Source organism: Trichomonas vaginalis, chromosome V (genome assembly GCF_026262505.1).
Source record: "Trichomonas vaginalis G3 chromosome V, whole genome shotgun sequence".
In the NCBI taxonomy this organism is placed as follows: domain Eukaryota; phylum Parabasalia; order Trichomonadida; family Trichomonadidae; genus Trichomonas; species Trichomonas vaginalis.
In genome coordinates this window covers 29,598,487-29,625,206 of record NC_067207.1, presented here as the reverse complement: position 1 = coordinate 29,625,206, position 26,720 = coordinate 29,598,487, and the positions used below count along the sequence as shown (strand labels likewise).

The 26,720-nt window shown below is 33.8% G+C and overlaps 8 protein-coding genes and 3 pseudogenes across 11 annotated transcripts, besides 2 other annotated features; 4 read left to right on the top strand and 7 right to left on the bottom strand.

Annotated features, from left to right (window-relative positions):
- Window positions 1–13,237: part of a mobile genetic element that runs on past the window's edge.
- Window positions 36–974, top strand: TVAGG3_0426110 (organellar and viral DNA polymerase type B; the record flags this gene model as incomplete). The annotated part of the gene is made up of 1 exon (XM_051233606.1): window positions 36–974. One exon carries the CDS (start codon window positions 36–38, stop codon window positions 972–974), a length of 939 nt encoding a protein of 312 aa, XP_051103336.1.
- On the top strand, window positions 2,309–3,114 carry TVAGG3_0426100 (annotated as a pseudogene). Its single transcript has one exon. A coding segment is annotated over exon 1 (806 nt).
- On the bottom strand, window positions 3,531–4,406 carry TVAGG3_0426090 (protein of unknown function, DUF4106 family; the record flags this gene model as incomplete). The annotated part of the gene is made up of 1 exon (XM_051233605.1): window positions 3,531–4,406. The coding sequence occupies one exon, from the start codon at window positions 4,404–4,406 to the stop codon at window positions 3,531–3,533; it is 876 nt and encodes a 291-aa protein (XP_051103335.1).
- On the top strand, window positions 4,443–4,892 carry TVAGG3_0426080 (uncharacterized protein; the record flags this gene model as incomplete). The annotated part of the gene is made up of 1 exon (XM_051233604.1): window positions 4,443–4,892. One exon carries the CDS (start codon window positions 4,443–4,445, stop codon window positions 4,890–4,892), a length of 450 nt encoding a protein of 149 aa, XP_051103334.1.
- TVAGG3_0426070 (protein of unknown function, DUF4108 family) lies at window positions 4,909–5,328 on the bottom strand (the record flags this gene model as incomplete). Its single annotated transcript, XM_051233603.1, has 1 exon — window positions 4,909–5,328. One exon carries the CDS (start codon window positions 5,326–5,328, stop codon window positions 4,909–4,911), a length of 420 nt encoding a protein of 139 aa, XP_051103333.1.
- Window positions 5,364–6,599, bottom strand: TVAGG3_0426060 (uncharacterized protein; the record flags this gene model as incomplete). The annotated part of the gene is made up of 1 exon (XM_051233602.1): window positions 5,364–6,599. One exon carries the CDS (start codon window positions 6,597–6,599, stop codon window positions 5,364–5,366), a length of 1,236 nt encoding a protein of 411 aa, XP_051103332.1.
- Window positions 6,628–7,019, bottom strand: TVAGG3_0426050 (annotated as a pseudogene). Its single transcript has one exon. A coding segment is annotated over exon 1 (392 nt).
- Window positions 8,952–9,949, bottom strand: TVAGG3_0426040 (protein of unknown function, DUF4106 family; the record flags this gene model as incomplete). Its single annotated transcript, XM_051233601.1, has 1 exon — window positions 8,952–9,949. A coding segment is annotated over one exon (998 nt), but the record flags the coding sequence as incomplete, so codon positions are not given.
- TVAGG3_0426030 (protein of unknown function, DUF4106 family) lies at window positions 10,689–11,954 on the bottom strand (the record flags this gene model as incomplete). The annotated part of the gene is made up of 1 exon (XM_051233600.1): window positions 10,689–11,954. One exon carries the CDS (start codon window positions 11,952–11,954, stop codon window positions 10,689–10,691), a length of 1,266 nt encoding a protein of 421 aa, XP_051103330.1.
- A 1,193-nt stretch (window positions 13,238–14,430) lies between the features above and the next one.
- Window positions 14,431–25,224: a mobile genetic element.
- On the bottom strand, window positions 18,742–19,077 carry TVAGG3_0426010 (uncharacterized protein; the record flags this gene model as incomplete). Its single annotated transcript, XM_051233599.1, has 1 exon — window positions 18,742–19,077. The coding sequence occupies one exon, from the start codon at window positions 19,075–19,077 to the stop codon at window positions 18,742–18,744; it is 336 nt and encodes a 111-aa protein (XP_051103329.1).
- Window positions 23,548–23,742, top strand: TVAGG3_0426000 (annotated as a pseudogene). The gene has a single exon. A coding segment is annotated over exon 1 (195 nt).
- Window positions 25,225–26,720: the final 1,496 nt, after the last annotated feature.

Genomic DNA, 26,720 nt, shown 5'->3' with positions numbered 1-26,720 from the left:
TTATTTATTTTTTTATTTTGTATAAAAGAACAGAAATGTCAACAATCGGCACAACAGCAATTCAAACAACAACAGCACCAAACTCGCTAGTCATGAACCCAACATCTATGTTAGTAGAAATGAAAAGCTTCATTCCTTCTTCATATACTTTCGAAACAGAAATCCAGAAGATAAAGCAAGAACTTTTAACAAGTACTTTGGACTGTTGTGCGAAAGATGAACAAAATGAACAGTATCTTTACGACATGCAGGATATTATTGACCATCTACCTAAACTTCCTGAAATCCAACAACAAAAGCTTACTATTCCAGAATTCGATGAAATAGAAGTCGGACTGACTGACTCAGTAGAAATAAAGAAGTTCATACGAAAGGTAAACTATGAGTTTCTTGGATTTCATTGCAACCACAAAGTCATGGACAAAGATTGCGACATGGTATATAAGAATGTTTCTGACATATATAAATCTGGGGAGTTTAAGACCTACGACAACTTTGTTTCGTTAGTTGCTGAATGTGTATGGCAGATAAGAGATAAAGATAGAAGAGGTAAAATATGGAACGAACAAATAAAACCAGCAACTTTTGAGTTAAAGAAAACCATTGACGCCTTAGTCATACTAGCAGGTAAGGTTTCAGAATATAACGCAAAAATGAACCCGCAATGTTCAAAATGTAAAGCAGCAATAAGGAAATATAACTATTCTGTCAAAGAGATAGAAAGAATGAGAAACGACTATGCTGACTTAAAGAAAGAAGCAGAGAAACCAGCAGAAGATAAAATGGACATGTTGACATTTCTGAACAAAAACTATCCAACAGCTGACGATTTCCTTCTTTCAGATGTCAAGAAGAAATATAAAGAAACTTTCGGCATTGTGAAAACTTTTGACATACTGACAGAAGAAATAGAAGCTACAAAATTGTTTAGAGTCTCACGAATTCATAACGTTTACCATGTAAAACGCTTATAAAATAACTGGGGTAGAAAAGAGGTTAGAAAAGAGGTTAGATCTAACCTTCTACCCTAAAATATATTTTTATTGAATTCTGTATAAAATTCTGAGTAAAATAATTTTTAGGGCTTGTGTCAAACCGTTGAGTTTTCACAAAATTCCAAAAATAACGTTTACCATGTGAAACGCTTATAAAATAACTGGGGTAGAAAACAGGTTAGAAAACAGGTTAGATCTAACCTTCTACCCTAAACATTATTTTTGTCTGATTTACGCTCATTACGAAGAAGTTTTGACAAAACATGTACGAAGAAATCATGAAAATTCAAGAGGGTAGAAAAGAGGTTAGAAAAGAGGTTAGATCTAACCTTCTACCCTAAACATTATTTTTGTCTGATTTACGCTCATTTCGATGAAGTTTTGACAAAACATTTACGATGAAATCATGAAAATTCATGAAAATTCATGAAAATTCATGACAAATTCAAGAGGGTAGAAAAGAGGTTAGAAAAGAGGTTAGATCTAACCTTCTACCCTAAACATTATTTTTGCCGAATTCTGTATAAAAATCATGAATTTCCTTAAGATAGAAAAAAAAATAAAGTTAGTTTTTTATAAAATATTTTTTTTATCTTGTATGTAAGAACAGAAAATGTTAAAGGTTGAGTTTGAAACAGTTAAAAAGATAGACAATGACACCAAAGTGGTTAGAATAGGTGATTTAAACGTAAGATACTCAAAGAAATACAAGAAATATTCTTTGTCAGACATTATATCTCCATCTGGAAAGAAAGCATTCGACTGGGTTAAAAATGCTTCTACTCAGAAAATTTTGACAAGAAATCCTGAGCTTATGATATCGGTAAGATTCTATGGAACTGCAGCATATCTCATCGACAAAAGTCTTATACCAATAGTTTTGTTATGGTTAGACCCAGTTGTTGGATATAACTTCATAACACATGGTTCATTCGATACGGAACGTTGCAGTGAAGGCTTACTTTACATCGTTCAGAAACCGAAGGACTTCAATACAAAGAGATATAAGATAGGAAGAACATATAATATAACTCAAAGATATGACAGTACAGTCAATAGAGTCAAGGTTGTGTTTGTTAACGATATGAGAGCTGCTGAAACAGAACTGCTTGAAAAGTTTGAGAAAATGTATGGTGCTCCCATAAAAGGTAAAGAAACGTTTGAAGTAGATGAGATAGAGAAAGCTATAAAATTATTTGACGAAGTTGCTGAAAAATACATGTAAAGCGTTTATTTTTGGTCTTTTGTGCAAGTTAGAAAATAACGCTAATTTTTTATAAAATATTTTTTTTATTTTGTATGTAAGGACAGATATGTCAACAACAGAGAACACAACAACTGCTATCGTTCATGAAGACATAAATGAAGAATATGAGTGGGTTCAGTATAACAAACAGTTACGTCTCATTCGTTCGGTCAAAGATGACATGTACCAAATGCAAAGTATTTTGAATGCTCTTCGTTCTACAAAGCAAGCATTTCATTGGTTTGAAAACCAACAGACAAAAGAACTTTTAGAAGAATTTCCTCATATGTTTGCTACCCTCGGAAAACCGAGGGTAGAGATTCCGTACGAAAATCGCAAGAATTTGGCTCCTGGTTTGAGAGGTTGGTATGTTCATAGACTTTTAGTAAATGCTGTTGCAATGTGGGCTTCACCTCGTTACGCTTGTTATATTTTCATGATGTTAGATGAAATTCATAGACAAGAACGTGAAGAGATGGAAAACAAGCTTGAAGCAAAAGACAAAAGCATTCAGAAAGAATACCACGTTCGGTACCAAAAGGAAAGGGAAAAGAACTATAAGTATATGATTTATACTGAAGAGATGGAAAATGAAGAAGACAGAGATATGGTTATGTTGCATTTAGTCAGAAGAAACAACAAAAGCTTTTACGACCTTGCTAAGATTTACAAATCTGACAGAAATTGGTTCTATCGCGAAAACTTACGATTTCAATGACACCAAATGAAGATGTGAAACAAATAGTTCAAGATACGTTACCTCAAACACACTATGATATTAAAGGTTGTACAATACTTACCTTCAAAGAAGATTTGCCGCTACTGAAAGAAAAAATAACAGAGTATTTTGACAACTTCAAACAAGCAGAGTAGATGAACCATTTATTTTTACGCTTGACTTCAGATGGCTCAGGTAGCTCTATAAGGTAAATTGTCTTGTCAAATCCTTCTGGCATTCCAAGTTCTTCCTTCCGACATTCCAAGTTCTTCCTTCCAACAAGAAAAAAATTTCCCGACAACTGGAAAAAAATTTCCTGACAACTGGAAAAAATTTTCCTGTTGTCCGTCCGTAAACCATTCAAATTTTCGAAAATTGAGAACTTTTTGGTCGAACGACAGAAAAAATTTTTCCTTCCGACAGGAAAAAATTTTCCCGACAACTGGAAAAAATTTTCCTTCCGACAGGACACAAACGGATGACTGACGTTCCTCTTCCTGAATGTCTTCCAAAGCCAGAAGAACCGAAAGCTGCAGAACCACAACAGACTAAGACTAAACACTTAGATTTTTCAAGCTTGACCTTTCACAATTTGAACTTTGTTTGCGTAGATGTGAATTCTGAAAGAAGTATGAGGGTCTTGTATGACTTTATACTTCTCCCAGAGTTCATGTCTGTCAAACTTACCTGCCATGGACTCTTTCATAAGTTCCATGAAATCGTCTTCGGACAATCCTGGGAAAAGTATAATATCAGTAAGTATTCTTTTAACATCCTTACTTAAACTCTTTGCTGTCTGTACACAAATGACAACTGAGATGTTAAAGTGTCTGAGCTTCTTAAGAATTCGACACATGTCTTGTTCTCTATTCTTTAACAAAGGATGAGAGGCGAAATCATCTAAGATAAGAAGACACCTATGAGGGTATGTCTTCCAATCGTAAGATTGCAATTTCTTCGAAATGTATTCTATCTCTTTCTGTTTGTTTCTGAAGTGTTTCTTCTCTAATATTCTCTGCATTTCCTCATTTGGGTCTTTAAACTTCGAATTTATATACTCATTTATAGCATTGTACTTCAAAACCCTTCTTTGGTACTTCTTTATCCAATCTAACAACTCAGAGTCTTTTATACATACTAACTTAGACTTCTTTATAATATCTTTGAACGAATTGACGGTTTGGTCAAATTGACCAGAAGTACTACAAATAACAACTAACTCATAGAATGGGTTCTTCTCATCTAGTTCTTGTTGTTGTGCAGCCATTTTAAGATAAGTGAAAGTCTTACCCGACCCAGGTGGTGCAATTAGACCTGTTATACCATTCTGAGCAAATAAGAACTTGTCATGTATGGGTTTTATCTGAGCATTTTCCAACTTCCTCTTGTTCTTCTTCAAAACATTCTCAAATTTTTTGTCAATGTCAGCAAACTTTTTTTCTAACATATTTTTAGAAAAATTAAAATTTTTATCTTTTAGAAAATGTCTAGCGATTTCGCTATCTATATTCGAGACAAACTTTTTGACAGCAAAACATCTGTCGACCATAAAATCTTACATAGTGTAAACAAGAAAGGTGAATTTGTTCTAAAGTTCTGTTTCTGGGAATATGACAAGAACCATAAAACATTAAGCAGAGAAGTCTTAAAATTTGTCAATGACAGACTTGTTGACAGAGATGACGCCTCTTGGAGAGATGAAGTCCAACAAAAATTCTTAGAATGCAAAGAAGACACATGCGCTGTTCTTGAAGATGAAATAGAAAACAGAATAGATGAGCTATTAAAGGACAAAGAACTTTTACATAAATATGGTTCGGAGAAGTTTGACATAACTCCACCAGAAAAGAAGAAGAAAGGAAAGAAAGAGAAAAAAGTAGAAGAGAAGAAAGAACCTGAACCAGTTCCAGAGAAGGGGAGATATGACATGTAAAAATAAAATTTTATTTTTAGAACATTTCTGGGTCAATGTCAATGTTCTCTTCCTCTTTAGGAGTAAACACTGGCTTAGACTCTAAAATCTTTTTACCTAATTTACCTTGAACTTCTACAACTTTAGACTCATAATATTCATAGTCGTCTGTCTTCTTTGGTTCATAAGGTATAACAAGTTTGTATGCTTTACCTTCTTCAAGTTTTGAGAACTTTCTGTCAAAACTTTCTTTGACTGTTAACAAACCTTCTATGTCTAAGTCTTCAAATTTCGCACCATTTTTAGTCACAATAGCAAACTTAACTGGTTCGATGTTCCAAACTTTGTCAAATGAAGACTTTTCAAAATGGTAGAAGTAAACATTCAAATATGTGAATGGGTCTAGTTCTTCTTTAAGTCCTGACATGTACTTGTTTACTGAGATGAATTTTGTCATCTTTTCTATCGGATAAAAAAATATTTTTTTAAAATTTACTCAGAAAAATTTTTCTTTGTATATACACCATTCTGTACGTCTAAAAGATTTTTGACGTTTGCCAAGAATGTACGTTTAGAAGCTGCCATATAACCATATTCTTGACAATATTGTTTATACGAGTCGTACAATGACCTTTCATCTAATGACACAAAGTTAGTCTCATCTATAAACAGTTCATATACACTCTTGTTTGCTTCTAACAATGTTTGTCTCTCTTCGGTATGTGGAATTTGTCTTGGATTGAACTTTGAAATATCTAATGTCATAAAATATGAGAACAAGTGGTTGTAAAAGTCAGATGTCAAAGTTTCTGCTAAGTCGTCAAAATATTCTGTATCTTGCATATGAGAATCTGACGTTCTGACAACTACATATCTTCTGTCAGAACTTTCTAACTTCATCGGAACAGCATTGTTTGAAACCATAATGAAATTTACAACATTTTCACAAACTCTTTGGTCTTTATATTTTCTTTCAACAACTCCAACTTTGTCTGTTATAAGACTCTTCAAAGCATCTGAGTTCAAAACTTTTGTTGTATCTATACTTTGAAGTTCATTGCAAACTATAAGTTTCATATTCTCTATTGAAGAGTTAAATTTACCGCAGATGTTTTCTAAGTTTGTCATATTAGGGTTCGAATAGCCCTCTAACAGTTTGCACAAAATATCTGTAAAAAATGTGTTCTTACCTGTTCCTTGTTTTCCAATTATAATGAGAGCAGTTTCATTTTTAGCACTTGGATGTTGTAAGATGTTTGCAAACCAACATAAGATATACTCATAAACCTTTTCGTTTCCATTGCATATAATTTCTTTGACATGGTCTAACCAAGCTTTTATAATATTTTCTTTCCATTCTACTTGTTCATATTTATATCCAGTGAAGATAGAATAGAAGTTTGGAGAAGGTGTATAAAACTTTATACCACGAACTGAAAAATCTTCTAACTTTGACAATAAAATATCCCAAGCATCTAACATCTTCATGCCAACTTGTACAACTTTTATTTTCTTAAGTTTCTGTCTACATTCTTGTTCTGAAACTATTGTTGCTCTTGGTTTGTTAAAGACAACATCCCATTCTTTCATGACATAACATTCTGGGGCAGAGTCAACATAAATGACTAAACGTTTCAAATTCTCGACTGCTTTGTTATAGTCTCGAAATGGACACATATTTCTGAATGTTTGGAAGTCATAAAAATCTGAAACATCTATTCTGTACATTTTTATAAAAATAAAAAAAATATTTTTTTTATTCTTGACTTTGTTGTTGCATTTGTTCCATTTGTTGTTCTTGAGCTATTTGTTGTTGAAGTTGTTCTTGTAGTACAATACTTTCACCAGTTGCATCTTCCAATTCGAAACTTTCTGCCGTCATTGACAAATACATAGGACATAAAAGTTTTACAGAACAAAGTTTGCGTCAACTAAGGTTAAGTTTATGTTTGCTAAAGTGTTTGAGTTTACTAAAGCTGAAAACTCTGCATTCGAATGAACAATAGGCAAACCAGCAGAGAAAGTGTTGTTTATACGCATAAGTATCTTTTGGTCATAGTAGTTTCTGTCGATATTCGAATAACACTTTGAACCTAAGTTTGAAACAAATATATAAATAGGTGTACTTAAAGTCAATGGAATAGACATTCCTTGTATGACACCTTTTCCTGTTATAGGAAACTGTTGGTAGTAAAAACCAGATATAAGTTTTGTATTATAGCTCATATTGTTTATAGTAAACTCAGTCGGACATCCAAACATAATGAAACCTGCTCTAGTTGCAGCACATTTTACACCCGTACTTAAAGTATTAAATAAGTCAACAAAAACCTGTTGGTGGTATATCTGAGTAAGTATCTTCAAAGGAGTATTTTTTACCATTCACAACAATAAAATCTTCTGGTGTCAAAAGAGCAAAACAAGCTTTAGTCGTCATTGTGTTTAAGGTTAGTTTACAATATCGTCCTTGAGGACTTTGTAAGTTTGTTGTTATAGAATTATATGACTCAGGGTTTTTAGTCGTAATAGTATAAACCACTATGTCTTCTGCCATTTACTTAGCAAATAAATTTTAATGAAATGTTGTGGTCGTCAAATATTTTTATGACGTCTGGGAAACTATACTTTAAGTTCAACGTTTCACCTCCTTTCATAACGTATATCTTGTCAATGACATTATATGAAACACCACAGCAACTAACGTCGGGTTCTATTTCTTTGATGTTTATATCGTCTGCCTCTGTCAAAAGTTTCAATAGTTCTTTCAAAATTTCATGAGGTGCGATGACATATGAGTTCACTTTTACAGGGTTGTGTTCGACCAAGTTTAACATTATACCTAAAGCTTGACAAATCTTCTCCTGAGTTTTAAGTTTGTCTTTAAGTTGCATGTAGTCGTTTCGAATATCTGCAACAGAACTTAAGTCTCTGCTAACTTCAGGATATGTTGGTTGTTCTTTTACAGGAACAATTGTTATACCATCTTCGTCTTTATGGTTTCCCCACTTCAACATCTCTTTCTTTGACATTGACAACAACACTTTGACTGTTTGTTTGAGTTGGTGAATTTAACTTCACATCTGCCACCGCCATTAAACCTTTTGAAACACTTACGCTTCTATTTTTCGGAAATGACATTTTACTTCGAATAAAAATATGGACGTATTCGGATATCTCTTCGAATTGAAGCAGAACAAAGTTTACACACACAAACAATACAAATACATTGACAGAATAGTTCTTTACACAAACAATGGAAAATGTTATAGAATAGCAGTCTTTGCTGAACCAAAATATTTTCATAAAGCAAAAAAAGTTGGTATAACTGAAATGGTGAAAGTTCTTGAAGCAGACAAAAATATAACAACAAAACTTACAGATATTTCTAAAGGTAAGTTTATAATACAATTTTATGTCAAAACTGGCGTACTGTCAATATTTGACGGAGAGAAGTCAGTTCAAGAACAACTTACTGACCTGCTGCCAAAATCTGCTCGATGGAAGCTGTCGTTATGCCAATCTGAGGAGCCCCAGCAGGTTTCATCGAACGAATCTTCAAAAGAGCATCTTCCGTGAAAAGTGCTATTGGTTTTGTAAACTTCTTTGCTCTCAATTCATCTGGACCGTCTCTGTCACCAGTATATTGTATTTGTACAGTACCAACAGTTGAAAATACCACCCATAAAGTCTTCTGAGTCAGCAAATGGAATGCCAAGCCAAAAGTTTGAACGGTCTCCATTTGTATATTGAGTTTTTTGACCTCCTGTATGAGTCCATACTTTCACATATGGCATAATAGAACTTTGCATTTCAGGGTTAATGGTTGTTGTGAAGTTGTTGTTAAAGTTCATAGCATCTAATGTCAAGTTGTATGACCTCATATCCTCAACTGTAGAATATTCTTCTCTTGGATAATATTTGCCATCTATGTTTATATGATATTTAATACCAGGGTTGTAGAAACAAGAATAGTCATTTATAGTTCGTCTGAACAGTACAAACATAGTATCTGCATGTTTCATTGCAGTTGTTAAAGCAATATCTGTTCTTGCACCTGGGTCAGCACTTTGGTTTCCAACTTCACCTGCAAAGTCTTTGACAGATATTTGGTGTATAGGGAACATAAGTGGAACTGCAATATATTTGGCAGCTAAAGCATTTGAAATATCTGGGTCCAACATATAGACTGCAAGTCTGCTTTCTATTCTCTTGCATTCAAATTTTTCGCATGTAAACTTAACTGGGTCCCAAGCAGTTCCAGCAGCATTGAAATAATAGTTTACTTCAGTGTTGAGGTTTGAGAAACCAAAGTCTAAGTCAACTTTGTCTTTGCAAAAGTCGGCGAATGACGTTTTATTTGTTCCCACTACTTCTGTAAGAGTGAATGGGTCTTGTGTTGGTGCAATGACTAAGTTATTTTTGCTTGGAGTAAGTTCAATAGAAATTTTTCCTGCCCAGTTTGGCAAGTATCTTAAAAACCTGAAGATGAGGAAAGATGACAAAGGAACTCTAAGTTTCAGTTTTACTTTGGTTACTGCTGCTGCAGTTTGTCCAGAAAGGTCAACATAAACTCCTGGAACGTTAGGGTCAAGTCTTCTTATTTTCTCAATAGTTGCATATTGGTCTGTTTGTTCTCTAGCTTGTGGTTGTACTGAGTTTCTCAAAGCGAACCATTCATAGTTTGCCCATGTTACTGTTTGAACTAAGTCAGAGTTAGAATATATCTTATATCCCATGAAAACTTCTGGAGCATATTGGTATCCGACATAGAAAATTCCATTGCAACCTTTCTTGTCAGACAACTTGGCAGAAGGTTTTATTTCAATGTCTTGTTCCACGTATAAGAATGAGTTGTCAATAGAAATAATGTGAAACCTGTCGCATGCAATATCTACTGTTGTTGAAGAACCTTCACCAAACTCACCTACATTTCCATAAGAAACAGCAGTTGTATATTCGTAAGTTCCAGGAACTATTTCTGACCTTCTAATGGCATTGTCGCATTCGTTATACCATTCGGAAACATTTCCGTTCATGGCATCCAAAACTGTTGGCGTTATATTCTGAGCGGCGTACATTTCATATGGGTAAAAATATAGAATAGTTGGATTTATTTGTCATAATAGAACCCACGTGGACCAAGCTTTACTTTCTTCCTGGCTGAGTTTTTAACTCTTCTTCATCTAATTTCTCATGAACTTTCTTGTCTATGTTTTGTTAAGATTTCTTCGTCTAATTTCTCATGAACTTTCTTGTCTAATTTCTCACGAACTTTCTTGTCTATGTTTTGTCAAACTTCATCGTAATGAGCGTAAATGAACCAAAAATAATGTTTAGGGTAGAAGGTTAGATCTAACCTCTTTTCTAACCTCTTTTCTACCCTCTTGAATTTTCATGATTTCTTCGTAAATGTTTTGTCAAAACTTTCTTGTCTAATTTCTCATGAACTTTCTTGTCTATGTTTTGTCAAACTTCATCGTAATGAGCGTAAATGAACCAAAAATAATGTTTAGGGTAGAAGGTTAGATCTAACCTCTTTTCTAACCTCTTTTCTACCCTCTTGAATTTTCATGATTTCTTCGTAAATGTTTTGTCAAAACTTTCTTGTCTATGTTTTGTCAAAACTTTCTTGTCTATGTTTTCTCATGAACTTTCTTGTCTATGTTTTGTCAAAACTTTCTTGTCTATGTTTTGTTGAGATTTCTTCGTCTATGTTTTGTCAAGTTCTTCTTCATCTAATTTCTCATGAACTTTCTTGTCTATGTTTTGTCAAAACTTTCTTGTCTATGTTTTGTTGAGATTTCTTCGTCAAGACTTTCATCGTCTATGTTTTGTTGAGATTTCATCTTCAAGACTTTCTTGTCCATGTGACGATGTAAATGTTCTAGGTAGTCCTGGTGCAGGTGCTTCTCTTGGAGGGTTTGGTGGTATATAAGTTCCATCTGCAGCGTAATGTCCTACCTGACTTTTCGTTCTTAAGAAAGCATTTACTAGGTCTGTTTTGGTCTGTTGTAACTCTTTTTCTTGACTTTCCACAACAGTTGCTCTAACGGAGTCATAGGCACTCTGAACTGCCTGTCTCGTTGCTGCATCTGTTATTTTCGTCATATTTTGTGCTACTTCTTTTAACTCTTTGTCGAAACCTTCAGACTTCAGCCTCCTTCCAGATGAGAAATCGTTCACTTGTTTCACCTTACTATGAAGAGCTTCGAAGGCGTTCTTAAAGTCAGCATTCATTAAAGCTTCATTTGAACTGTCTTCATCCGCTTGTATTTTTGTCCTTATTGACCCTATAAGTTGGGCTGCTTTAGCGTTGGCTTGGGTATCTAACCAGTCATTGTTAGCTTTTATATATTCTGCGCTTTTCATTGCCTTTTGCATGGCTGCGTCGTTATTTTTACTTTCTTGTGCTAAGTTTTCATACTGTACGGTTTGGTTTTGCAACTGTAAAAGTTTTTCTGCCTTTACATTTGCTTCAACTTCTTTTTTATACTCATCGCTATCCATATATGTCTTCAGGGCTTTTTGTTTTATCTCTTCATCTTTCAGTACTTTATATTGAGTAGTATGGTTTTTCAAATTTATGACATCTTGTTCCATTTTTGCTACTTCTGCTGCTTTTTCTGACACTTTTTTCGCATATTCCTCTGTACTTAGTTCTTTCAGTTGTTCTTCTTTCTTCTTTTTCTCTACGTTTAACTCATTGAGTTTCTTTGTGTGTCTGTCATATTCTAGTTTCTTTTCGTTTTCACTTATTTGCTTCTGTATGTCTATGTTTGACTTTTTGACATCTGTTATTTGATTTTTGAGTGAACTCAAATTCATTTGACTTTGAGGGTTATAGGCTGTTCCGTCTGCAGCTCCACCATAGCCTGCCATTTTCGCTAAAAGTGCCGCTCTTAAACCTCCACTCTGTGCACCAAAAACTCGGTTTAAAAGCATAGGATTGCTTGACATTTGTTGCAACATAGTGGGGTCATTCAGCATTTGTTGTTGCAACTGTTGTTGTGGTGTCAGTCTTACTATTGGATGTTTCAATGCTCTCTTCCTCTTACGTATATTCTTACGTAGCTTACGTGGCATTTTAAGTGAAGTTAAAAACGGTTTTTGACAAAACATTTACGAAGAAACCATGAAAATTCATGAAAATTCATGAAAATTCAAGAGGGTAGAAAACAGGTGAGAAAACAGGTTAGATCTAACCTTCTACCCTAAATTATATTTTTGGGTCATTTACGCTCATTTCGATGAAATCTCAACAAAACATTTACGAAGAAACCATGAAAATTCATGAAAATTCATGAAAATTCAAGAGGGTAGAAAAGAGGTTAGAAAAGAGGTTAGATCTAACCTTCTACCCTAAAATATATTTTTGTCTGATTTACGCTCATTACGAAGAAATCTCAACAAAACATTTACGAAGAAACCATGAAAATTCATGAAAATTCATGAAAATTCAAGAGGTGAGAAAACAGGTGAGAAAACGGGTGACATCTCACCTCTTCACCTAAAATATATTTTTGTCTGATTTACGCTCATTACGAAGAAATCTCAACAAAACATTTACGAAGAAACCATGAAAATTCATGAAAATTCATGAAAATTCAAGAGGGTAGAAAAGAGGTTAGAAAAGAGGTTAGATCTAACCTTCTACCCTAAAATATATTTTTGTCTGATTTACGCTCATTACGAAGAAATCTCAACAAAACATTTACGATGAAATTCATGAAAATTCATGAAAATTCATGACAAAACATTTACGATGAAATTCATGAAAATTCATGAAAATTCATGACAAAACATTTACGATGAAATTCATGAAAATTCATGAAAATTCATGACAAAACATTTACGATGAAATTCATGAAAATTCATGAAAATTCATGACAAAACATTTACGATGAAATTCATGAAAATTCATGAAAATTCATGACAAAACATTTACGATGAAATTCATGAAAATTCATGAAAATTCATGACAAAACATTTACGATGAAATTCATGAAAATTCATGAAAATTCATGACAAAACATTTACGATGAAATTCATGAAAATTCATGAAAATTCATGACAAAACATTTACGATGAAATTCATGAAAATTCATGAAAATTCATGACAAAACATTTACGATGAAATCTCAACAAAACATTTCGATGAAGAAATCTCAACAAAAAAGTCAACGGCTGGTCGGCTGGGGGTTCGGTCCTCCTCTTGGGTCTTGGGAAAAATTCTTAGGGCTAGAAGGCACGAAGTGCCTGGAGGCCCTCCGAATATAAACTTCATTTATACTAAACATCCTCAGGGCTAGAAGGCACGAAGTGCCTGGGAGCCCCACTACCTTTTTTTTTTTTTTTTTTTTTTTTTTAAATATATTATTAAATATGAGAAAATCGCTCAACAAAAAAACAATTCTTTCAAAAAGTTTGACATTGATCTTTCTAATACATATCCTCTGGAAGGAGTTTACATTCACAAAATAAAAACCAGTTCAAAATCTTATTACTCCTTGAATTAAAATCATTTAATTTCAAATCCATTCCAAATCCTTAAATCTGTATTAAAATCATTTTGCCAACAACCACACAATACAAATTACATTTCCATATATCTTCTTGTCCATTTTAATTTTTTATCTCATTTTATTTAATTTATTTAAAGCATATAGACATCGAGATCCTTTACACATAGTTATATAAAGTCAAATACATATAAATTCTTAATTCTAGAGATATCTCAAAATCTCAATTTTTTAATTTAAATACCTTTCATTTTTCACAGTACTATCACAACAAACAAGCCATTTACTAATTAACACATATAAGAAAAATATCAAATTACAAAACAACTTTCAATATCATTCGCATCGAATTCTATTTTTTCATAATTATCAACTACATATTATTATATAATATATGTCGGCGCATATTCCATCTATACAAGTGTCAGACATACTCACACAAAGCTGTGAGATTCATACCTCTATCAGTAGGACTTCTCAAATCAAGAACACATATGTTTCACTATCGCACATCTGTGTAGGATCTAATTAACCCTTTGGACTGGTACTTCAAAATTTGATAATTTGATAATTTCATGTGATATCATCATTTGCCTTTAAAACAACTGTGCGTTAAACTAGACACGTTTCTCTATCATAATGCAAAATATCAAAGTTTGGGAGACTCCAAAGTGTCTGAAACTGATCATAAGGGTGAAAAACCGTTTTCCAAGAAGTTGGGAACGTAGGGTGAAAAAAATTGATCCAGATTTTCGTCATTTTTTACTTTTTCTCCACTCTAAATTAACCAAAGAAATGGCCTAGCTTCTAATTCTAAATGGTGCTATGATAGAGAAATTCTAGACAAACTGTTCATCATTATGCCGCAACTAATAATAGAATTGAAACAGTCGAACTTCATATTTTGGATGGTTCTGATATCAATGCTAAAAACTTTTATGGGCAAACATCTCTTCATGAAGCACCACAAAAAATTGCAAAGAAATAGCCGAACTTCTAATTTTAAAAAGTAGTGTTATCGATGCAAAAGAGAATTATAGAAAGAAAAAAAAAAAAAAAAAAAAAAGGAAGTGGGGCTTCCAGGCACTTCGTGCCTTCTAGCCCTGAAGATGTTTTAGTATAAATGAAGTTTTTATTCGGAAAATTGTTAGTCTTCTGGGTCGAAAACATTATATAATGTGTCGCTTTTCACAAATTATATATGTTTTCATGTTTTGTCAAACATGAACGTAAATGTTTTGTCAAGACTTCTTCATCGTAATGAGCGTAAATGACCCAAAAATATAATTTAGGTGAAGAGGTGAGATGTCACCCGTTTTCTCACCTGTTTTCTCACCTCTTGAATTTTCATGATTTCTTCGTAAATGTTTTGTCGAAACTTCTTCATCGTAAATGTTTTGTCACTTTTCTGTCACTTTTCAGGAAAAAACATTTTTATTATTATTATAAATGAATTTTACAAAACCACCGTTACCGTTCTTTGAAAATAAGAGTAGATGTAAGGATATTCTATTGAGAGAACTTAAGAAACTACCGAATGGTCTAACATTTGTAGATTTGTTCGGTGGAAGTTTCTATATATCCCACTGTGCATACAATATTTCCAGACTCAAAGATTATATGCAATGACTTCGACAACTATATGGACCGTCTCAAACATATACCAGACACAAACAATATATTGAAAGCGTTAAAAGAAAAGATACCTATAGGTAATGGAACGTATACCATTAGATAAGAAAAATATTGTGAGAGAGGTTTTGAAAAAAGCAGAATATATAGACTGGGATAGTATATCTGCTAGACTATTATATAGTGGTTCTATAAGAGTTCATGACATTGAAACACTTATGTCAAAAGTTTTATATCTTAACTATACAAATGTTTTCAAAGAGAACATAGAAAAATATATTGAGGGCATAGAGTTTGTGAGATGTCATGGGACAGAGTTGTATGAAAAATATAAAGACAAGGAAAATGTTTTCTTTATAGTGACCCGCCGTTCTATAACACATGGGATTTTCAATACCAAGTAGACTGGACTTTGAGAGACTCTTTAGAAACTTTAGACGTTTTACATAACCATCCATGCTTTTACTTTACATCCGATAAAAGTGGTTTGGAAACCGTTATGAGATGGTTAGAGGACATACATGACTATGAGTTTAGATATGACAAGATAGAATATGAGAGAGGTCCTATAAACTGGAGAAAGTGTCACAAAAAGAAATTTTATTAGTAAGTAAATGTGGTTTGAAATAGGACTACTTGTTTTAGGTTTTTTCCATTGTGTCATTTATTTTCTTTGACGTGGCAGAAAGATATAGAGAATATGAAGATGAACCAATGCCTGCAAATGTTCAGCATATGTACTCGTAAGAGATATTTTTATCTAATATTAAATGGACGCACAGAACTTAGCGAATGCACAGCAACCTGGACAACCAAACCCAGAGAATATTCCAAATGAAGTTAGAATACAAACTGCAATGGCAAACTATGGTCAAGTGCCAACAGATGTACAAATGCAAACTGCCATGTCAAATGACGCTGCGTTAGGTTTGCCACCATGGTATGCAAATATGAGATGGAAAGAGTTTTATACAAACCCTGAAGTGGGATATAAACAACTTTATGCAGATGACGCGAACACAGGAGTTGACCCAGAATATGTTTTCTACCAGAGGAGAAACAGAATGTATGAGCTCCAGTTAAGAATGCTATGGAACTCAACAGGAAACGTAAGAGACTAGGCGGACATTAGATTTTTACATATAGTAAAATGGGTTTCTTCAGTAAGATAGGAAACTTCTTTCGAAATGTTGGAAGAGGTATATGGAATGGAATAAAATCTGTCGGAAGAGGAATTTGGAACGGAGTCAAAAATATTGGTAAAAGGGTAGGTCAGTTCGTTGGTATTATACCTAAAGACCCTGAACCAGAAGAACAAGCTCCTGTTATACAACAGCCTGAACCTGCACCAACAGTCTAGTTGGCAACCAAATCCAACACCTCAACCGTATTAAAAAGTTATATTTTTACCGTTCATATAGTAGTTGTATATGAAACTAAGTTCTAAGTAAAACGCATGGTATAATGGAATTATTCTTTTTCTTCCATCTGTAGTAAACCATACTTGAAAGTCTGAAATACTTCCACTTGGTGGTTCGTATAACTTTGTAGGTTTTTCGTAAAAGTCATTTGCCAAGCATAAAAAAGAGTTTTGTGCACCAGAAAATGAAGCATGAACTATAATAGCATCTTAGTCGAAAACATTTTCATATGTTCCATTAGGGTTTTCGACTTCATAAAAGTTCGGGTGTACTGGATATGCTGCAGGCTGATTTAACATCCTCAAAAATCTATACCATGCCAAGTTGTTATATTTTGTAGAAATATAAAACGTTTTCTCCAAGGTCTTCTATTCTATTGATTAACAGTTGCATTTTTCCTGTCATATAAAATATCGAGATGGTACTCTCCTTCGTCAATGTTGTACTGTTTTGCATATTCGAGATAGATATCGTTTATTTTTTCTTGAAAAGCTTGAAGAGTTGTTTCTAAGTTTACAAGCAAATTCACTTGTAAAAGTTTTCCCTGTTCAAATTTCTCATACATACGTTTTTTCTTTGTTATAGTATCGAACTTCAAAACCGACTGTAAATGGGAAACCATGTATGGCTTCTGAAATGAACTTCATTTCTACGAAACCAATAGCTTTTGTGACAGATGGGTCTCTAACCATCTTAACGGGTAGTCAAAACGATAGCCTTCATGCTTTACGGTCTCTGTCTCAAACTTTTGACCGACATTCGTAAAAAGTTCATCTAATGGTTTAGTTGTAGCAACTCTTGAATTTTCTTTTTTCTATTGAAAGCATATTTTATCTAGAATAAAAATGTCAAATGAAACAGCGTCTATGAGAGAAATACAACACAACCGACAACTCATTATACAAGCTCTAAATAAGAACACAACAAACTTTTCAAACTATTCTAAGATATCTGAGTCATTGAAAGAAGGAAACTTAAAACTGACATTAAACCCAATGACAGATGAGTTTCTGTTTCAAGACAATAAGAACCATACTGTCTGTATAAATCCAACAAAAGGAACTTTAAACGAGAAACCTATAAATGAACTCTTTTTGAAAGCAGATGTTGGCAACAAAGCTGACAAAGAATATGTAGACGATGCAATAGCAAAAGAAGAAGAAAGAGCTAACAAAGCTTATGCAACAAAAGAACATACTCATCCTGAACTAGCAGACAAAACATATGTTGACAATAAAATGTCAAGTGAAGTGACAAGAGCTGAAAACGAATATTCTAAAAAAAGACTCATACACATACCATTGCAAATATTACAAACTTACAAGAAACCTTAAACATGAAAAGTGCCGTTGGACATACACATTCTATATCTGAAATAACAGACTTAAACGTTAGCCTTGAAAAGAAAGCAGATAAGGAATGGGTGGCTAGTGTGTTAGTGAAGAAGGCGGATAAGGAATATGTGGATGAAAAAGATAACGAAATTATAGAAAGGGCTGAATGGTATCATGAATGGACATCGAAGATTTTAAAAACTAAAGCCGATACAGGATGGGTTTCAGGATGTTTAGACCTTAAAGCGGATAAAACATATGTTAACGATGAGTTAGACAACAAAGCAGACAAGAACCATACACATAAATCCTTCACAACTGTTAGAGCAGACGACATAATATTGAACTTTGACCTTGGTTCAAGTGCACCTTTAGAGAATCCAAGTACAAGCGTAAAAGATACACTAAACAATTTAGATAACAGTTGCAGGAACATTGAAAGTCATGCCAGAAACTTTGAAGCATATGAACTACCACCAATGTTAGATAAGAAGGCTGACAAAACAAGCTTCAAACATTAAAGACTGAAATACTTCAAAATTATATCCTGCAGGCTCTATTTATACGTCAATGAACTCTACCAGACCAGAAGTAGTACTTGGTTTTGGTGAATGGAAGCAGATTGTAGACAAATCTTATACTATGCTAGATATTCAAGAACGGCAGGAGGTTCGAAGAAAACTAAAGAAGCAAACCTTCACCGCACACTCATACAGGAACGACAAACACAACAGGTAGTCATTCACATTCAATAACAAAAAGAGGTTATAAGAATCTTGCAGCAGGTTCGGATAGACAGGGAATGGATAGATATGATATTTCAAGTGACCCGGTAGATTCAAACGCGGGGATTTTCTGTGGAACCGCAGGAAATCATTCACACACTTTCACAAACAAATCCAACAGGCTTGGGTAAAGACTACATGCCACCTTACATGACAGTTTACGCATGGTATAGAATTGCTTAGTCGTCATTTTCAACTTCTTTAGCATATTCGTCAGGAGTTGTCTTATATTTGTTAGGAACTGTCTTTGAAAGTATACCACCTTGAACTTTGACAAGTTTGAAACGAGGTCTGGCAATAGTAGTTTTATCTTCTGCTTGCAGTGTGTACATTTTGCCATGTTTGCCTAAAACTTCATAATATTCTCTTGTATACTTTCTTCTATTTTTACGAACACGAACGTGAGTACCTGTCGGGTTCCCATTGTTGTCATAGTCAATAGTATTTTCATATGGGTCGCGTTTAGGTATTTCTATTTTTACTTTGTCACCCTTCCGAAGTTTGAAGCCTGGCATTCTTTCTTGTTTGTCTCTTTTGACTAAACATATTAAATAATATAGTCTTTCTCAAGTCAGGGTTGTTTTTCATTTTCGGGGGAGTGGTTTCCCAAACCTTTTTGTTTACGGTTATTGTAAATATTTAAAACTTGTCTCACTTTGCCATGGAGAAGTGTCTATATTTGTCGTCATATGACATTTCATTTGCTTCACCACCTTGTGGTTGGTTTAAGTCTCTTAAGATTTTTTATACAACCGTCAATGACACCAAGAGCAGAATGGTTTTGGTCGACAATGAAATATTGGTTTACATTTTTTGAACGCAGATAGTTTTTTACATCATCTGATTTGAAAGAACTTTCACAGTCAGATGTCAGTTTTTGTTGGATGGTATTTGTCAACGAATATTGTCAAAGCAGTTTTCACATCTAAAATATTTTTGGACTGTAATGGTATGGCTTCACAGTATCTTGTTATTTTGACCAACAATATTAACCAGTATGGTGGTCCATCTGTTCTAACTCTCGGAATGTTTTCCAAGATATCCATAAACCATGCGTTCGGAGTTGAACTGAAGATTTTTATCATGAGTGCTTTCTTTGTCGCTTTAGAAACATACGGGTCCTTGTTTGAATTCGTCATTTTTTACCCTGTAAGAAATGGGTTTATTTGGCGCGTTAGCAGGAGTTGCATCCAGATTTTTACCCGCAGTGGGAACAATAGCCAGAGGTGTATTTGGAGTTGGAAGGAAGATTTTGAGTACATTAGGTATACTGAAAGAGAAGCAAACAACCTATTATACAAACTGTAACAGAAAGGTTGGGATGTAGCACGAGATGCAACAATCTTATTCCAAATCCTGAACAAGAGGAAAAGTTCAAGGATGGATGGATAATGTAGGAAAACAAGCAAATGACTATTATAACAAAGCAAAATGACTACTATAACCAAGCAGGACACTATAATGGACCAAGGTGAAAGATTCTTTAACAGAGGATATAACCATGCACAACAGTGGGTAAACAATAACCAACCGCAACCGCCTCAAACTTGGGGAATGTAAAATTTTTTACTGAGATGAAATGAACAATAACAGCATTGAGACAAATGAGTTCAAGATGGATTTGTCGACTTCCAGCAGTTACACAACGTGTTTGTCAAGTTCTTCCTATACCTCAGGAAGTTTTAGACCGACTTAAAAACAACAACAACCAGTTGAAAAAAACCAAACTAAAATTTTTTACTGAGATGAAATGACCGAAGAAGTTGAAACGGTAGATTTGACACCACAAACAAAAAGTTCAGAACCATTGTCAAAACCTGTCAAAGAACTTACAGATGAAGAGAAAAATTCAATAATAGAAAGTGCCAGGTCTGGAAATACAAACCCTAACTATAAAGTCACTTTTCATAGAAATGGAACGGCTAGTATCTCAAAAAAGAAACAGACTCTCACAAATAAAATATTGAAGTCTGAAGGAGCTTTCGAGAACAACAGATGGAAAAGTTTACTTCACTGACCAACAGTTCATTATAGAACATCTCATTGACTTAGAGTCAAAATATTCTAAACTTTACAACAAACACAAAAAGTTGAAAGGAAAACAAAAACAAATGGCATATGATATTTATGAAGATGTTGACGACACAACCATACCTGCAGGTGGGGTAAAGTCAGAGGAACCGAAAAGTGACGAAAAACCGATAGAAGAAGGTGAGCCAAAAACTGAAGATAAACCAAAACCAAAGTTTAGTTTGAAACTAAACACAGTCAACCTTCATTGGCTGGTATGGGTTGGCGTCAAAGGCTTATGGTAGCAGGAGGTTATGTAAAGTAAAAGAAAAAAGTATTTTTTTTTATTTTTATAAAAATGCCCCCATATAGAATGGATAGAAAGTCTGCTAGAATAAAAGCAAGAGGTCTAAAGATATGTGGGAGAGTTTCGAAGAAGTTTAAATATAGGAAGGGAAGACCCATAAAAGTCTATGACAAATTGTCTGGTCTTCGCTACGAAATGGATTTGGAAACAGCACGTGCAATTTATCCAAACAGACTAGAGAGGTTAGAAGAAGAACGTCTTATGGACATGCCTTTCGATGTTAGTGAACCTCAAGTTGAGGGACACGACGGCTTTGCCAGATTCTATTGGAAACATGACGAACAATTGCATCCTTTGAGAAGGAAAAAAGGAAAAGGTGAAGACACCATGCTCCCATGGAAAGAACAAGATATGCATATGAGAAGTATCGTGAAGTTCGTGCTAAAATTGGACAAGGTGGAGACTTTACAGTAAACTTTGACGAAGGAAAGAACAAAGAAGGCTTCATGGGTGTACTTGCTGCAATTCAAGACGGAATAAGAAAGGATACAATCTCAGACTAACCGTAACAGATTTGGACGGTCATATATACTATGCATATGGCAATGTCACAACAGCTGCAAACTTCTTGACGCCTTTCAAGACTACAAAGAGAGACAAATGGCTGATTCAGACTCAGACATTTTGAATGCAATTGAAGGAATTGCAAGTGTCAAGCTCGAACGATACCAACATAACCCTCAAGCAGTCAGAAACATGTTTGTTAGATGAGAATATGAAATGGCATACCATTTTAAAACAGTATATTTTTACATATATTAAATGCTTCAGGTTGAAAAACAAAGAACAAAAGTAGCAGATACAAAAACGTTAGACTATATCTTTACAAATGCTGGTAGGACTATTTCAGATGAAGAAATTTCATCCCGAACATACAGGTTTGACTATCCAATTCGTTGGCTTCAAAGTCCTTCAGATGCAAAGGCAATAGGATTTAGAAGAGTTTTGTTTTCAAATAGAACTAACGCGTTTATGTTTGCAGTATATTTTCACGGTCAGTTAAAGGTTCTGATGGTCTAATAGAAAATTTGACGAAATGAGAATCTTTACAGTTCGTTCAGACGAAAGTCTTGAAAAAACTCTAAATGACTTTCAAACTCAAATAAACAAATATTATTGGGAATTTCAAGAAAAATACGACTCTTTACTAAATGGAACATACTATCTAAAAACTAGAATACGATAAGATGAACTCAACCGTTTCATTTCAAAAGATTGAAATTAACCCTCCAAGAGATACAGAGTTTTTATTTTGGGAAGTAGACAAACGTTCTTGGGCACAATTTCTTCGGTTACTAAACCAGAACGAACCATTACCACCTGACGGTCCTTTTAAATTATACTTCACCAGCAGATTTGATGGTTTATAGAAACGTGTTTGACCCTCAAAATGTTATGTGTCATGCAAGTTTCAGTTCAAGCAACAATAGTTTTCTATGTATTGGTAAGGACTTTTATGACTTTGCTTCTAAATTCTACGAACCACCTAGTAACAGTTTCTCTGACTTCCAAGTTTGGTTCACAACAAATGGTGTGCAACATATTATTCCATTGTACTATGACTTTTATCTCGAATTGTCTTTCATATATAACTACGGAAAAGTGCTGAAAAAGTATTGAAAAATAAAGTTTAGGTGAAGTGGTGCGATCTCACCTCTTTTTTCACCTGTTTTTTCACCCGTTGAATTTTCATGAATTTTCATGAATTTTCATGAATTTCTTCGTATATGTTTTGTCAAGACTCTTCATCGTAATGAGCGTAAATGACCCAAAAATATAATTTAGGGTAGATGGTTAGATCTAACCTGTTTTCTCACCTCTTTTCTACCCTCTTGAATTTTCATGAATTTTGTGCTGAATTCGACAAAAATATATTTTGGTTGAAAGAATACGGTGGAGCCAAAAGTGGCTCGACCTCAAAACAAGCATTTTGTGAAGAATATACCAACCCGCGGAAAACAGCGGGTTGCTTTTTATACAAAATTCAACAGGTGAATTTTCATGAATTTCCTTAAAGATAGAAAAAATATTTTTTAGGCGACCAGGTCACTCGGTCACTCGGTCACTCGGTCATTTTAACTTCTCTGAAAAGTGTGACAACATGACATTTTGACAACAACACAGGAAATAGATTTCATCGTATATTTTTTGTTAAGACTTCATCGTAAATGTTTTGTTGAGCTTCATCGTATATGTTTTTGTCGAGATTTTTATCGTTGTGGTCCGACGGTTAAGCCACAAACGAATGTCCGACGGTTAAGCCACAAACGAATGTCCGACGTCCACCAAAAAATATTTTTTATTTTTATTGTAAGAACAGTAATGTCAGTCGAAGCAAAAACGTTCACGAACAAATCTAATGGCGAAACATTCACAAAAGGCACTTAAACGGTATTGAAGTCTTACGTAGAGACAAGGATGGTTATATAAATGCAACAAAGATGTGTCAGCAGTTTAGGAAAGACTTTAGAAGGTTTGTTGGAAAATAAGTCGCTGGAAGAGTATTTTAAGGCATTTTGTGAAGAATATACAACCGCGGAAAACAGCGGGTTGCTTTTTATACAAAATTCATGCAGGAATTTCTGATGAAATCAAACAGGTTAGAGGAATGTATGTAGACCCAAGACTCGTAAACTATATAGCAATGTGGGCTTCTCCAAAATATTGTATAGCAGTTGGAAATTCTGGACTCCATAGACAAGAAAGTTCATGAGAAATTAGATGAAGAAGAACTTGAAGAACAGTAAAGAATGCTAAACCTTTGTTCGAACAAGAAGTTAGAAAAATGTGCTTAAACAAATAGAACATGAACGTGAGATATGTTATGGTTATAGAGATTCTCCATACGAACTAGACCAATGGGAACAAGAAGATTTAAAGAGAGAATTTAGAAATATGAACTCGCTAAGATAGCATTAGAAGCTGCAGCAAAGAAGTTAAAAGTTTGGGGTTTTTTGTACAAAAATATTGTGAGTAATGAACCATTTATTTTTATTGAATTCAGCAAAAAATATATTTAGGGTAGAAGGTTAGATCTAACCTGTTTTCTAACCTCTTTTCTACCATCGTAGAAAACTCTCGAAAACTCTCGAAAACTCATGAAATTTACAACAAAAATATAATTTAGGGTAGAAGGTTAGATCTAACCTGTTTTCTAACCTCTTTTCTACCTCGTAAGAAACTCTCGAAAACTCTCGAAAACTCATGAAATTTACACAAAAATATAATTTAGGGTAGAAGGTTAGATTCTAACCTGTTTTCAACCTCTTGAATTTTTCATGAATTTTCCCGAAATAAAAAATAAAATTAGTTTTATTTTTTATTTATTTTTTTATTTTGTATAAAAGAACAGAAATGTCAACAATCGGCACAACAGCAATTCAAAACAACAGCACCAAACTCGTTAGTCATGAATCCAACATCTATGTTAGTAGAATGAAAAGCTTCATTCCTTCTTCATATACTTTCGAAACAGAAAATCCAGAAGATAAAGCAAGAACTGTTAACAAGTAATTTAGACTGTAGTGCGAAAGATGAACAAAATGAACAGTATCTTTACGACATGCAGGATATTATTGACCATCTACCTAAACTTCCTGAAATCCAACAACAAAGCTTACTATTCCAGAATTCGATGAAATAGAAGTCGGACTGACTGACTCAGTAGAAATAAAGAAGTTCATACGAAAGGTAAATTATGAGTTCCTTGGTTTCATTGCAACCATAAGGTTCATGGACAAAGATTGCGATATGGTATATAAAATATTTCTGACATATATAAATCGGAGGAGTTTTAAGACCTACGACAACTTTGTTTCGTTAGTTGCTGAATGTGTATGGCAGATAAGAGATAAAGATAGAAGAGTAAAATATGGAACGAACAGATAAGACCAACTGCTTTCAGATTTAAAGAAAACCATTGACGCCTTGGTTGTTTAGCAGGTAAGGTTTCAGATATAAACGCAAAAATGAACCCGCAATGTTCAAAATGTAAAGCAGCAATGAGGAAATATAACTACTCCGTCAAAGAGATAGAAACGTAATGCGAAACGACTATGCAGACTTAAAGAAAGAAGCAGAAAAGCCAGCAGAAAATAAAATGGACATGTTAGCATTTCTGAACAAAAACTATCCAACAGCAGACGATTTCTCTTCATGATGTCAAGAAGAATATAAAGAAACTTTCGGTATCGTTAAAACATTTGACATACTAAAAGAAGAAATAGAAGCTACGAAATTGTTTAGGATTTCAAATATACATCGTACAATTCATGTGAAACGCTTATAAAATAACGGGGTAGAAAAGAGGTTAGAAAAGAGGTTAGATCTAACCTTCTACCCTAAAATATATTTTTATTGAATTCTGTATAAAATTCTGAGTAAAATAATTTTTAGGGCTTGTGTCAAACCGTTGAGTTTTCACAAAATTCCAAAAATAACGTTTACCATGTGAAACGCTTATAAAATAACTGGGGTAGAAAAAGGTTAGAAAACAGGTTAGATCTACCTTCTACCCTAAAATATATTTTGTCTGATTTACGCTCATTACGAATGAAGAGTCTTGACAAAACATTTACGAAGAAGTCTTGAAAATTCAAGAGGTAGAAAAGAAGGTTAGAAAAGAGGTTAGATCTAACCTTCTACCCTAAAATATATTTTGGGTCTTTAGCTCATTACGAAAAAGTTTGACAAAACATAACGATGAAATCTCAACAACATTTCGATGAAGAAATCTAACAACATGTACATAAATCATGAAATCATGAAAATTCATGAAATTCATGAACAATTCATGAAATCAAGAGGTAGAAAAGAGGTTAGAAAGAGGTTAGATTAACCTTCTACCCTAAACATTATTTTTGGGTCTTTACGCTCATTTCGATGAAGAAATCTAACAAACATTTACGAAAGCAAAACATTTAGAAGCAAACATTTGACGATGAATCATGAAAATTCATGAAAATTCAATGAAATTCATGACAAATTCAGAGGGTAGAAAAGAGGTTAGAAAAGAGGTTAGATCTAACCTTCTACCCTAAAACATTATTTTTGCCGAATTCTGTATGAAAATCATGAATTTCCTTAAGAATAGAAAAAAAAATAAAGTTAGTTTTTTAAAATATTTTTTTTTCTTGTATGTAAGAACAGAAAATTGTAAAGGTTGAGTTTGAAACAGTTGGAAAGATAGACAATGACACCAAAGTGGTTAGAATAGGTGATTTAAACGTAAGATACTCAAAGAAATACAACAAATATTCTTTGTCAGACATTATATCTCCATCTGGAAAAGAGACCGCAGGACTGGGTTAGAATTGCTTCAACTCAGAAAATTTTGACAAGAAATCTGAGCTTTTGATATCGGTAAGATTCTATGGAACTGCAGCATATCTCATCGACAAAAGTCTTATACCAATAGTTTTTATTGGTTAGACCAGTTGTTGGATATAACTTCATAACACATGGTTCATTCGATACGGAACGTTGCAGTGAAGGCTTACTTTACATCGTTCAGAACCGAAGGACTTCAACCAAAGAGATATAAGATAGGAAAGAACATATAATATAACTCTAAGATATGACAGTATAGTCAATAGAGTCAAGGTTGTGTTTGTAATGATATGAGAGCTGCAGAAACAGAACTCTTGAAAAGTTTGAGAAAATGTTATGGTGCTCCCATAAAAGGTAAAGAAACGTTTGAAGTAGATGAGATAATAGTGCTATAAATTATTTGACGAAGTTGCTGAAAAATACATGTAAAAATAACGTTTACCAAATGTTAAA